Source organism: Anser anser (assembly GCF_964211835.1).
Source record: "Anser anser genome assembly, chromosome: 8".
In the NCBI taxonomy this organism is placed as follows: domain Eukaryota; kingdom Metazoa; phylum Chordata; class Aves; order Anseriformes; family Anatidae; genus Anser; species Anser anser.
The window spans coordinates 14,993,876-15,007,377 of record NC_139728.1 but is presented as its reverse complement, the minus strand read 5'-3'; the positions used below and the strand labels follow the sequence as shown (position 1 = coordinate 15,007,377).

The 13,502-nt window shown below is 40.0% G+C and overlaps 1 protein-coding gene across 8 annotated transcripts in view; it reads left to right on the top strand.

Annotated features, from left to right (window-relative positions):
- The window catches only part of HMCN1 (hemicentin 1), a 246,882-nt gene that overhangs the window by 224,137 nt on the left and 9,243 nt on the right, over positions 1-13,502 (top strand). For 7 of the 8 annotated variants that reach the window (XM_083847058.1, XM_083847056.1, XM_083847057.1 and 4 more), the window contains 11 exons: positions 2,564-2,734; positions 3,164-3,313; positions 3,641-3,778; positions 4,089-4,210; positions 5,687-5,924; positions 7,731-7,793; positions 9,165-9,284; positions 9,504-9,638; positions 10,017-10,130; positions 10,460-10,585; positions 11,395-11,523. In XM_083847058.1, coding sequence (XP_083703184.1) covers positions 2,564-2,734; positions 3,164-3,313; positions 3,641-3,778; positions 4,089-4,210; positions 5,687-5,924; positions 7,731-7,793; positions 9,165-9,284; positions 9,504-9,638; positions 10,017-10,130; positions 10,460-10,585; positions 11,395-11,523 — 1,506 coding nt within the window. Of the gene's footprint in view, positions 1-2,563; positions 2,735-3,163; positions 3,314-3,640; positions 3,779-4,088; positions 4,211-5,686; positions 5,925-7,730; positions 7,794-9,164; positions 9,285-9,503; positions 9,639-10,016; positions 10,131-10,459; positions 10,586-11,394; positions 11,524-13,502 lie in introns of those variants that run through there. The other variant, XR_014587614.1, reaches the window with a different exon arrangement.

Genomic DNA, 13,502 nt, shown 5'->3' with positions numbered 1-13,502 from the left:
GAAACCCCTGCTCTGTGCACACTGCTTTACATACCTTTCTTTTGTGGGAGTTGCAGCAGCTTTTTGTGTACCCTTGCCACTTTTGACACCATGCTGACCCACACATTGGTGACAAAGCCCCTACCAAGGACACATCTACACTCATGGGCTGTGGGCCTCTGCTTCTTGCACCCCATACAGTCAGCCCTTCTATCTTGGATCCCAGCTGCTCATGGTGTGCGAGGGGGACAGTGCTCCATCAGGTCTCGATGGAGGTTGCAGTGTTGGTGGGACAACTTCTGGCAAGGCAGTGCCAAGCACAGTTTGACTTGATTGTTTACCCTCCTCGTATTCGGGTTTCTCCCCCCAGTCACAGATTTGCATGCTGCTTCTATACTTGTGTGGTGGTTTAACACCAGTAGGTAGCTAACTATCACCACACTGCTATCTCAGTCTCCCACCTCAGAAGGACAGAGCGAGAAAATATGATGTAAAAAAAACCAAAAACCCTCATGAGATAAGGACAGGGAAATCACTCATCAATACTGTCATGGGCAAAACAGACTCAGTGTAGGGAAGATTAATGTAATTTATTGCCAATTAATATCAAAGTAGAGCAGTGAGAACTAAAAGCAAACTAAAACCACCTTCTCCCATCCTCCCTCTTTTACTTTCTCCCCCTGAGCAGCGCAGTGGAACAGGGGCTGCGTCAGTCCACGTTGCTTTCTTATCTGCCTCTCATTCATGGTCACTCCCTTCCCCTGCTCCAGTGTGGAGCCCCTCCCACGGGATGCCGTCCTTCCTGATCTGATCCTGTGTGGACTTCTCACAGAGTGCAGTTTGAGAACTGCTCCCATATTGTTTTGTACCAAGTGGTCTGTCCTTCAGCAGCAAATGGCTCCATCACAGGCCTCCCCCAGGGCAGCAGTTCTCCACAGACTCCCTGCTCCTGCGTGGGCTCCTCTCCACGGGCTGCAGCTCCAACATGGGGCCTGCTCCTGTGGGGGCTCTCCATGGGCCGCAGGCCAGATCCACCTGCTCCTCCACAGGCTGCAGCATGGAGATGTGGTCTGACATGGTACACCATGGGCGGCAGGAAGACAGCCTGCTTTACCATGGGACTCCATGGGCTGCGGGGGAACTTCTGTTCTGGTGCTTGGAGCACCTCCTGCCCTCCTTCTGCACTGACCTCGGTGTCTGTGGGATTCATTCTCTCTCATTTTGTCACTCTTCTCTGCCAGCTGCTGTTAATTCCCTTTCTTAACTCTGCTCTCCCAGAGGCCCTCCTGGCTCAGCTCTGGCCAGCAGCGGGTCCCTTTGGAGCTGGCTGAAGCTGGCTCTGATCTGCCATGGGGCAGCTGTTGGGCTCTGCTCACAGAGGACATCCCTGCAGCTCCCCTGCTACCAACCCCTTGCCATGTAAACCTAATATTACTTTTCAAACCGTTTCCCCCTTTACTAGAAAGTCTCCTGGTATTTCCCCAGTTATTGTTTAATTTGGCCGATGGTTGTGTTAAGCAAACTTTTCATTGTTACCTTCTCCTTACCATTGTCAGTTTTGGGCAACTGTCAGCTCTGATAAGGCATTTCCAGATACTCTGTTCACGTTGTATACAGCCACATTCTTATAGTTACATCTGTTGTTATTGAGGCCATGCTACCAAGAGGAGGCAATGTAGACTCCCCCTCCATGTAATTTGAGCCAAATCTAATTGAGCTCTTACATGTGTTCTTTATTTGCAAAATGTATGGTTTGTTTGGTTTCTTGTAATCTTCCATCAATTTTATCCTCATGCAATTTCAGATAACTTCTTTTTAGGAGGAAAAGCACTCAGAGCTCTGAACAGATAAGTTGCTTCTCTAGTGAGAGACTACCAAAAAGGATGATAGGAGATTGTGAATATTGACAGCTGTTCTTTACAAACTGGTTTCTGATGGATCTGTGTATATTCAACACTGCTTCTTAGTTTTGAAATCAGTTTCTGTGTAGCTTAATATTCTCAGGACAGATGCAGAGAGACTGATGAAAGGAATCTCGACAGAAGCTCTTGGAGAGGGCAGCTCGCAGAAGTTAGGCAGCAGCTGATTACGTGGTTATGATTATCTTCACCCCACAGAGCATGATGCATAGGCACACCCAGAGGCAGCCTGAGATAATTCTGTGCACAGTGGGCCTCTCAACACACTGCCCTTGGTGCGGTCGTACAGGGCTGTGCAGAGGGACTTGCATAGTTCACACTGTTCAAAACTCTCCTGGCCAGCCATGAAGAAGTAGCTATTCGATGTGACACAGGGAAGAATTTCGCCCAGTTCTTGCCAAATCCCCAACCATTACATAGGAAACATTTCCTCGAGGAGCCTCCTCATTTCCTGTATAGCCAATATACAAACAATTTTGAAGGTGGTGTGTTTCTTGAAGGAAGAAGTGTTCACCCCTACCCATTAAGGTCTTTTTGTCATCCTTTTAGCTATCTTTTCTTTATCACATTGTTTCCATCAAGAAGGAATGACACAACAGCATGACTGATGCAGTCTAAAGTATTTTAAATGAGATGTTGTTTTCCTCATTCTTTCTTTCTTCAAGTGGATGGAAACTGGGGACAGTGGCAAACATGGAGCCAATGCTCTGCCTCATGTGGAGGAGGAGAGCAGACCCGAATACGGCTGTGCAGCAATCCAGCCCCGTTAAATCGTGGACGTCCTTGTCCTGGAGACTCCTCCCAGATCTCCAGGTGCAATAACCAACCATGTCCTGGTGAGTTAATTTACAGCACTACGCAGTGAGAATGTCATGAAAGCCTGTGGTTCTCCTCATCTAACTGGTACGTTTTTTTGGCTTACATCTCCCCTGCAACTGCAGGTGCGTAAATCTGTTGTTGTAACTTGTTATGTAGCACTACAGTATGCTCCTAAAGAATAGCTGCTTTTCAGACAGAGGTGGGTGTATAAGGTGATTACTGTGTTATTGTGCGTATATCTTAGATCATATATAAACAGCATCCTCTTATTTTCAGGTTGTAAGCTTTACTGTTGCAATTATTGTAGTAATAATATATGCAGAAATACCTTTATTTCTTAATATGACAGGCAATATTTCTGGATTTTCTCTCCCCCCAAAATATCAGACGACTGAGTTTTCATATGGCACTTTTTTTTAACTCCCTCCCTTCCCTCCCCTGCACAGGTGGGCCTTCTCGTGCCAAAGGCAGTATCATTGGAAACATTAACAATATTGAATTTGGAATTGCTTTCCTGAATGCCACAGTAATAGACAGCCTTGACTCTGAAAACAGAGTAATACAAGCAAAGATTACCAACATCCCTCAGAGCCTTGGTAGGCTTTTTGCTACTTTTTATATTTTTTTTTTCTTGAACTAGATTGAATTCTGTGCAATGTTAGTTTTCACTACTTCATTTCCTTAATATCACTGGAGAAACTGACCTAAACTTTTCATAGACAGAGAGGGGAAAAGGGAATCTTCACTATTTATTTCCAGTATATGAATATTTGTAAAATGTTTCCTCTGAATATATATATATTTTGTGGTTTAAATCTTAAGGCTATATACTAGTTTCAGGCACTTGTCTTTTTTCAGCACCTACTGATGTGGGACATACAGTTAGGAAAAAACCCTCAAAGGTTATATTGGATTTCTTTCAGGTCCAGCCCTTAGAAAGCTTGTTTCTATTCTGAGCCCAGTTTATTGGACAACTGCAAAAGAAATTGGAGAAGCAATGAATGGGTTTACACTCACTGATGCGGTCTTCAAGAGAGAAACTCAAGTGGAGTTTGCAACTGGTTAGCTACCTGTGATATACCATCTCTTTCCAATAAGCTTAATAGATACCACATTCCTTTAAAAACACCACCTCACCATTGCTGAATTTTGTCTTGTGCTCATGACACTGTTTTCTGAGTATCTATGGCTTAAATATTGCCCTTAGAGCTTTAATTTGGAACATGTAATGTTTATATTATAGGTATGGTATGCCTTATAAAAATACTAGTGTAAAATAAGTGGTCAAGGGATCTGGTTCAGATATTGTGTGGCTTATAGGAGTCCCTAGTTAGGATGTTTTATAAATCAGCATGCTCTTAAAATTCATAGGAGAGATTCTGCGAATGACTCATATTGCCCGAGGCTTAGATTCAGATGGAGCCTTAATGCTGGATGTCGTTGTGAGTGGCCATGTTCTGCAGCTCCAGTCATTAGCCGATGTTAATGTGAAGGTAAAGCTGCCCTCAGATGCCGCCCTCTCCTCTCCAACTGATACATATTTCCTCACCTGTTTATATTAAAATGGTAGACATTAAATCCTGAAAAATGTTTTACTGTATGTAACTTATTTCATGCCTGGTTTAATTGACAGATGTTAACACTGCCTTTGAAAACTAGATGTTGTCAGAAAGGTAGTAATGGTCACTCAAAATTCTGAGATGTTAGAAGGGAGCATTGAAGTGTCTGGGGCTAGGTACTGCAGAGAGGCATGTGTGGCTTTTAATAGAGCTATGAAGTGTGTCTTAAGGCTCTCTGATTTTACAGTTTTTCATCAGTTTTTCTATGCCATGGCACCCTGCAAAAACTTTGGAATGTTATTGATGATTTGTTTGCAGCTACAATTATACATAGTCTGGCAGAGAAACATTTCTTTGGCTGAGAAAATTGCAATGACAGCATTAACAGATTCCAAATCAGATTACATCACAGGCCGTCTTATGCATTCGTGTCATGCATGCTGTCATGATGCAGTTAATGATACGCTTCTTTCTCTGCCATAACATCAAAATTTGGTCTTGTGCAGGTATCTAATATGGCAAACAGTCCTGTTACACAATGCCTCTGAAACATTTTCCAGAGTTTTCCTTTCCAAAGAATGAAATCTCTCAAACTTTTTCAAGAATGATTAGAGAGGGTGGTTTGCATGACAGCATGGTAAGAAGTTATAATCTCTGTCTGTTTTTTCCAGGATATGCTAGTAGAAAGAAAGCAAGCTTCTGTCACTGGCCCTGTACACTTAATAGAATGATGAAGTTCAAAGGAATTGTTTTTCTACCTTTTGGGTTTAGTGTAAGCCATGAAAAACATTTTACTTAATATAATTCATGGTATTAAAATTTTGGGTTAGAATCAGGTGCTTGATAACTGATTTTACTCTGCAAGAAAGAGCATTCTTTAAAGTTGTTTTTACATAGGTGATACTTAGTTGGTGGTAGGTAACCTGTACAAACATATATTAATCCCACAATACAATACATATTTATGAAGTTCTCAGTATTTTGATACATTTCCATAAGTAGCATCCCCGATATTTATACCCTTTTTCAGTAGCATAATTCTTCTCTACTGACTGTTTATTTAGTGCATGTTGTCAGAATCTGACTTAGAAGACTAAAAATATTTAGGCCTCAAAATATTGTTATTGAACAATATGGCCAGGTTTGTTTTTTGTAGGATATTCTCTGCTGTAGTCCCAATCATCAGGATCAACATCCTACTTCTTATTAAAAGAAACATACAGAGGCTGTTAAGATTCAACAGACAAATTAAGAGTAAAGAAGACATATTATGTGAAATACAATTTGTTCATCTATTATATTCTGAAAAAGCGTTGTGGTTTTTTGTTTTGGTTTGGTTTTTGTTTATCTTTTAACATGAAGACCCCAGTGGTGTTAACTGTACTCAGTGGCTGATGTTTGCTGTTTCAGGATTACACAGAGGACTATATTCAAACTGGCCCTGGGCAGCTGTATGCCCATTCTACTCGTCTTTTCACTATAGATGGAGTTAGTGTTCCCTATACATGGAACCACACTATTACCTATGATTATACTAAAGGAAAAATGCCTTTCTTGGTGGAAACACTCCATGCTTCCTCTATCACAACAGAATACAACCCCCTGGAAGAAACTGTGGCTTTTAAAATTCATGCTTCCATTGCAAAAGGTATTGTTCAATTCTTTAACAAAAATAAAGCAATGGAAAAATAATATCCTATTTTACTAGCATTCATTACCTATATTCTGAAAGCTGTTTATGGTCTTGAAAGAGAAATTGCTGTTAAACTCAAGTAACTTCATTGTAGATCCTGGAACCTGTATGCCTTGTTAATACATCAACAGAATAATATGTAAAAGCTGCTGCAGTTTACACTTCCTGTTACCCTGCAGTTCCCCTCAATGATCTCAGTCTGCATTTGCTGGCACTACTAATAGTGTGACCAGTAGCTTCAGATACGCAACCTCAAATATTTCTCCATTTCCTTGCATGTACCATTCGCTCTCCAAAGTGTTCCTCTACTGTCCCTTTTGGGTGGGGTAAGGTGTTTGGTAGGGTTTTATTTTGCATAGCTATTAAGAAAACAGAGGATTTTCTTCTTAAACCAAAATTCACATTGACATAACTTGGTAATGAGGCTGTAGAGACAGAAGAACATGCAAAATTCAGCACTTAAATGGCTAAAACATCCCAAGTCATTCTTCAGACTGTTTTTCTCCAGAATTATTTAAGGTATACAGAAAATATAACAACCGGTGTGCAGTTATGCAGCACTGGGTGGACAAATGCTTGTAAATCTGCTAAGTCCTAACCAAGAGGTAGCGAACTGGTAGATCCTAGACCTGGTGCACTGTGTCTTGTTGCTCTGCTCCATTACTAACATTATATATAATGTTAGTAATATTATAACTTATAATATAACTTATAGTATATTATAACTTTTATTATTCTTTTACTTACATGAATTGAGGGAACAGAGCGTATATTCATGCAGGTGAGTTTCCTTAGTGAGGAAGTCATAATTAGTCAGTGGAATGATCCATTTTCTTCCTGTATACTATTTGGGCTTCTTTTTTCCCCTGTCCCATCCCGTCCCACCCCTTTCTACACACAATGAGGCTTGACATCATTGCTCTCACAGGAAGCAGTATTTTTCAAATGAAATAACTCAGGTTTGAAAGCAAATGAAGCAGTGGAACTACCTATCTGAGTCTTTCAACAACAGCATTCTAACTGAAGTAAAATAATGTTTTTTCCCCACTTGTCAGACTATGGACTCCCCGAGCAATTTGAAAGCCAAATGAGATTTTTTTTCCATTTAAAAACCAGGTCTGATTAAAGGAGATCTCCAAAGCAAATTATGCCTATGCATAAACCCCTCCATGCTTTTAAAAACTGAACTTGCATTTATTTCCTCCAACAATAATTATACTACTTTTTACAGTTGTCATCTTTATTGAATCATTTTTCAGAGTACAAGTGTACAGCAAAATATATGTGGATTTTCATTAGGGTCTACCAGAATTTTCCAGTGTAGTTGATGAGTACGAAGTGGTGTTCTACACTGAATTCGTACAAACTGTGACATGATGATATTTTTGGTTTGTTTTTATTTCCTTCCTCTGACATGGAGTGGAACTGGCCTTCCTTCTTTTAACAATGAAATAATGGAAGCTTTAAGGAGGACCTTTGCAGGATGTATTAGGCTGGGATGTAACTTACAGTCGCCACACCTGTGTAATGTTTTTTCGAAACAGCAAGAAATGCATGCCGACTTGTAGTGCCCAAGCAGAAAAAGCACTAAAATCTGGATTTTAAAAGTTTCTATTTTAATGTCCAAGTAGAACAAGTCTTTATAAAAGATTTGATAATCTTTTATTTGTAATAGCTGGGCTGCTGTTAAATGTTAAAGGCTTTTCTTAATAATATAGCAATATTTTCATCCACAAGTAACGTGATTCCTTTACCATGTAGGAGATCGTAGCAATCAGTGTCCTGCTGGGTTTGGTTTGGACTCAATTGGACCTTACTGTACAGGTAATGATGTAACAAATGTAATATGTAATCAACCAGCAGCAGCTTCATCACCTTTATTTACAGTTTCAAAGCACGCAGTACATACTTCAAAAAGTGAAAATTACTGTTGATTACGGGGTGTGGATCCAGAGGTGGATGAGGACTTCACTTCTGTATTCATCTAGAACAGAAGCAGTGCCCAGGCAGCCTTTCTTCAGATGTGAGCTGGGGATGCTGAACTATGCTATCTGCTGAGCCTGCAAAGCAGTGAAGCACTTACATGATCTGTGGGGAGGAAGGATGAGGGTTGCCAACCTAGACAACAGCCCACTAAAAAAAACAACTGTTGCCTGGGGAGTGAGTGTGAAAAGAAACTCACAAGCATTTTAGCTGTCTCCTCTAGATGACTGAGTCATGTTTGTTTTAGGAAACAATCATTTGATATACTTTTGTGGACTTAGCTCATTGCCCCTGGTAAGTTTAAAAATTAAGGAAATTAAAAACAAAATGCTATGCCATCAGAAAAATTTAAAACCAGGAAAGCCGAAAATAATAAAGCTGCTTAAAAGTTTTCCACTTGCAGATTTTCTATAAATGAGTTCTAAAATTTTAATACATAAAATGTAATAATCTTTGCAAGTCTACGTGGGGATGCTAAGAATAACACTGAACTCTATCTTTTCTGTTGTAAAGAGATTATCTGTAATAGATTGTATCAAACATTCATTACTGCAGTAGTGGCCCAGGCCTGCAGATCTAACACAAGTGAGATTTCTGGGAGCCTTAGTGTAGGTCTGGTAGCAGTAAAGAGTAGGATCTTAAATTAGACATAGAGAATGTACTATGTGCAAATTCTAGTCTTCTCAATGTATAGCAGTGGACATTTCACACCAGTAACGTGAAAAGGAGGCTTCAGGGGGGTTTGTTACTAAGATTTTAACTAGAACTTCAGTCACAGCATTTTTATGCTCCAGTTTGTGCCTTGCTAATTGCCTCTGCTCACTTTCCTAAAGCACCCCAAGGATGACTGCACGTGGTTACCTGGTGTAGTTCTGCTGACCACAGCGGCCTTTTGCTTTAGCTGAGCAGGGCCAAACAAGCAGAGACTGGAGTTTGTGAGATTTGTTGATGTGATTTGGGAGCTCCGTGAAGGGGTGTTCTGTGTGACGCAGAGAGCAAGGCAGGTGCTCTTTACCATGGGAACACAATGGGGATGGGAAGGAAGGAGCATGCATTGCTGAACTGTTTCTGTGAAGCTGCTCAATTGCTAGATTAGTCTTGACCTGGGATCTGTACCAGACACATACCTCCTATGAAGGTTATTTTGGTGTAGTTTCTTTTGAAGTCCTGTAAAGTCTGACTGTTTTTTTTTCTAATATTTCCATCTTCCAGATGAAGATGAATGTGTTGTGCGAAATCCTTGTTCCCATACCTGTCATAACGCCATAGGAACTTACCACTGCTCCTGTCCAAAAGGCCTCACCATCTCTGCAGATGGTAGAACATGCCAAGGTAAGATGAGTGTTGTTATTGACAGAAAAAGCCCCATGGCAAATAAATTGCTTGGTAAACGCTTTGTTCAGGCTGGGCAGTTTTGTCATTGTACAAAATGTGTTCTAGTTATTTTGAGTATGTTTGCAATAAAGTATTTCCTAATTCATCATGTTCAAGGTGCTACTTAATCTGTGTCATTTTGCCATGGTGAGGTTTACAGCTTCTTTTTAATTACAGATATTGATGAGTGTGCATTAGGTGGACATACCTGCCACGCTGGCCAAGACTGCGAAAACATCATTGGTTCATACCGTTGCGTAGTTAGATGTGGGAATGGTTTTAGAAGGACAGCTGATGGATTTAGCTGCCAAGGTTTGGAGTTACCTTTTGGTCGTTGGTGTTAGTTTTCATGAACTGAAAATGTCTTTCACACAATAAAAAGTAACTTTTAAAGAGATACATCTCCAACTAAGGTGTCTATAAATCTTCAATATTATCCTAGCAAGATTTTTTTTAAACCTTTTGCTTTTTCCATCTTTAGAAATGAATTAAAATCTTGCGTTTGTGTCCCATGTGCATTTTCTTCTATGAAGAACTGATAAAAGTAAACACTTCCGAACGTATGTCAGTAGTGTAATGAATAGAGCTCAAAGCAGAGCCCAAAATGTTGTCTAAACCAAAACACTGTTCATCTAAATGATGACAAGGTGATTCACAGCTGTGATATTGACAGTCTGTTTTGTCCAACAGATATTAATGAGTGTCAAGAGCCCAACTCCTGTCACCACCGTTGCTTCAATACTATAGGAAGTTTCCAGTGTGGTTGTGATCCAGGATTCCAGCTAAAGGGCAGAAAATGCATGGGTATGAATCATTTTTGAATTTTCATTCTCTCTTTACAAAGGAAATAGTTCAATATGTATTTGTTACTATATGCAATCTTAGCTGAAACCTTATGAATGAAACTCCTACTACGAATGATACCAGGATGTATTTTTGAATTTGTTTGTGAAGCAGTACTAAAATCTAGAGTGGAAACTGGGCTGACCAGTAAGTGTACATGAAATGCATTCAAATGTATGCACACAGCGTAATTACAGATGGATTATTCTGCTCTTTAGGAATTGAACATAAGGAAGTATATTCATTTCCATTCTTGCTTTCTTTGTGTTTTTTTTTTCTTTTTTAATAAGATGTAAATGAATGCAGGCAGAATGTATGCAGGCCTGATCAACTTTGCAAAAACACCCGTGGTGGCTATAAGTGCATTGATCTGTGCCCAAATGGAATGACCAAAGCAGAAAATGGAACTTGCATTGGTGAGTAGAAACATTAGTGTACTGTATGGTGATGGTAAACACAGGGACAATGATTAATATATTTTGAAAGAAAGGTCTTTGAGGCGGTCCACTTTCAGTTATTAAGATTCACACATATCAAGGCACTGACTTGTTTAATTTATGGGAACATATATATTTAACTTCTTTTAATACCAATTAATTACACCCCCCCCCCCCCAACAAAAACCACGATAGATATATCCTTACCACTTCCAGTTTTCCTCTTCTCTTCAGTAAGAACAGGGAAGTTCTCATCGGCATCTCTTCTGCATTGTCACCTTCAATTCTAGAAATCGTTCATTGACTGAAATGTTTTGCCCCATGCGTGAGTTCTTTCTAACGAGTTTGTCTCAGGAGCTCTAAATCAAGACTGCCGGTCCTTTCTGCTACTCAGGGCTGTTTCTAACACCAACATCACATAGGTTACCAAATATAATGGGATATGAGAGAAGGATGGATTATGTCTATTTGGACAGCATAACTGTTAGAACTGGAATCCTCAATTCAAAGTTTTGAAAGTTAATGGAAAGAGTAAATGCAGTGCAGTTGAAAAATCTGTGTATCTGTTCAAAATCTACTTTCAGATTGTGAAACAAAGATTGTTTCACAGATTTGTAACAAACTGTTAAAGATTAACTCTTGATCATGGTGAGAAAAGTGTATTCAGAAGCCAAATCTCTCTAAAGAGCCAAATTTGCTTGTGGTTTAGCTGCATTCATTACATGTAAAAAATTTAAAGCTGTAAGAACTTTCAAGAAAAAATCTGGCTCTTGCCCTATTGCTTGCAGACATTGATGAATGCCGGGATGGAACCCATCAGTGCCGCTATAACCAGATTTGTGAGAACACACGAGGAAGTTACCGCTGTGTTTGTCCAAGAGGATATCGGTCCCAGGGAATTGGAAGACCTTGTGTGGGTAAGCTGTCCAATCATGCTAGTATTGCATATTTTGTGCTACTGGTTTTGTCTGTGCTTTCCACAGTTACATCCAGCAATTCTATTCTATTTGAAGACTGTTTTATGTAGATAAATCTGCTTCGAATTTGAAGTTACCCACATAAAACAAAGTGTCCCAGTCAAAACAAGTAGTCAAAACTCAGTGATTCCAAGCTGAGATTGCTACAGACCTGTACCTTGAAAACAAAGTGTACAAGGGCTGAGGACCTCAAAGGTACTGATGGATGGATGCAACAACCTACCACTCAACAACAGGCTTAATTTATAAAATTCAGATCAGATTTGTGAGTTGATTGGACAGTGACACATGTTTGGCTCTACACTGCACTGCATCCATTCGCATCTGAAGCCAGTCAAGCAGGGAGCGATGTGGACTCTACTAAAGGAGAACACCCAAAGGAAGTGTGTTGCAAGCGGCGCGGTACACCCAGAACCTGCATCTGCAAGCAAATGTCACAAACACCCTTATCTACCCTCTGGAATTGCAGAGGGTTTTCCCCATACGGGAGGAAGCTGCACTTATCAGTTAACACTCCTTTTTCTGATTTGGTTGGATCACACCAGGGAAGGAGGAATCCCCACAGACACAGGAATGCTGACCATGTAGTTACTCCCCTATGCTATCTATGTAGAACCCTTTGGCAAAAATGTGCAGACCTTCTGCCCATGCAAACACACATAGCGTTTCACAGATACTCTTGTAATTCTAATGTGGATAGCAAGAGAGTTTATTTAATGTATGATGTCAGTGCAAGTGTGTAAAAAAAAATTCCCTTGCCATTTCACAGACCTCAGCATGGCACTAGGATTATTTATATTCACAACTTATATATGTGGAATATTTAAAATTCAATAGCTGATCCACCCTGATTATAATCAGAGAGTTATAGAATCATAGAATGGCTTGGGTTGGAAGGGCCATTAAAGATCATCTTGTTTTAACCCCCCTGCCATAGGCAGGGATGCCACCCACTAGATCAGGTTGCCCAAAGCCCCATCCGACCTGGCCTTGAACACCTCCAGGGATGGGGCATCCACAACTTTTCTTGGCAACCTGTTCCAGTGCCTCACTACCCTTACAGTGAAGAATTTCCTCCTAAAATATAATCATTTATAACTGTTGGTATGTGACACTAAGTGAAGTCAGTTTCCATTGCTCTGACATATCATATCAGAGAAGCTTTCCTCCATGACGACTTCTTCAATATTAGGCTTCATAAGTGATAAATAACTGCTTTGGAGGATAGGATTTTTTGTTTGTTTTTAAAGTGCCTAAGTTTTTGGACTGCCAAAAGCCAGGCTGAAATGCTTTTTTAAAGATTAAATTGCAGTAAGAAACTGTTTGGCTGCAGACCAAGAAATTTCTTCCACCAGCTTCCTCTCTACTAAAATAAAATCAGTCCCAGACTCCTTAACATATCTTAAAAACATTTAAATTTCTTACAGTAATAAGAGGGATGAAGTTTAGGACTACAGATTTTCAGAAAACACCAGCAGCTGCCCTAAAACTGTTTTTGGGGCAATGACCACTGAAAGTTCCCTCTTTAAATTAAATGAAGTATGACTTTTATGCTCCTTTGATTTTTTTTTATCTGTTTAAAATATGTTTGAAACATATATGCAAAAATATTAGTTCACCTGTTAATAAAAATAGGTTTTAGTGTTAATGTTTCCAGTGAGCACATGGGAGAGTTGAAAAGTAAGTAGGAACCCTGACTGAAACAGAAGAGTCGAACTTTGTTCCTACCTGTGCCACTGCTGCCCTGTGTAAAATGATTTGTGCCACAGTTCACTGACTGTTAGATTTAGATGGGGTAAGGTATTTGTCATCAAAACATGCATAGATATGTTGTGTGTGCCCATTCAACTAAACTATAACATTTCTGTGAACTATGTCCCATCTCAACATGCCATGCTGTAGATGGAAGGGCATTGTCA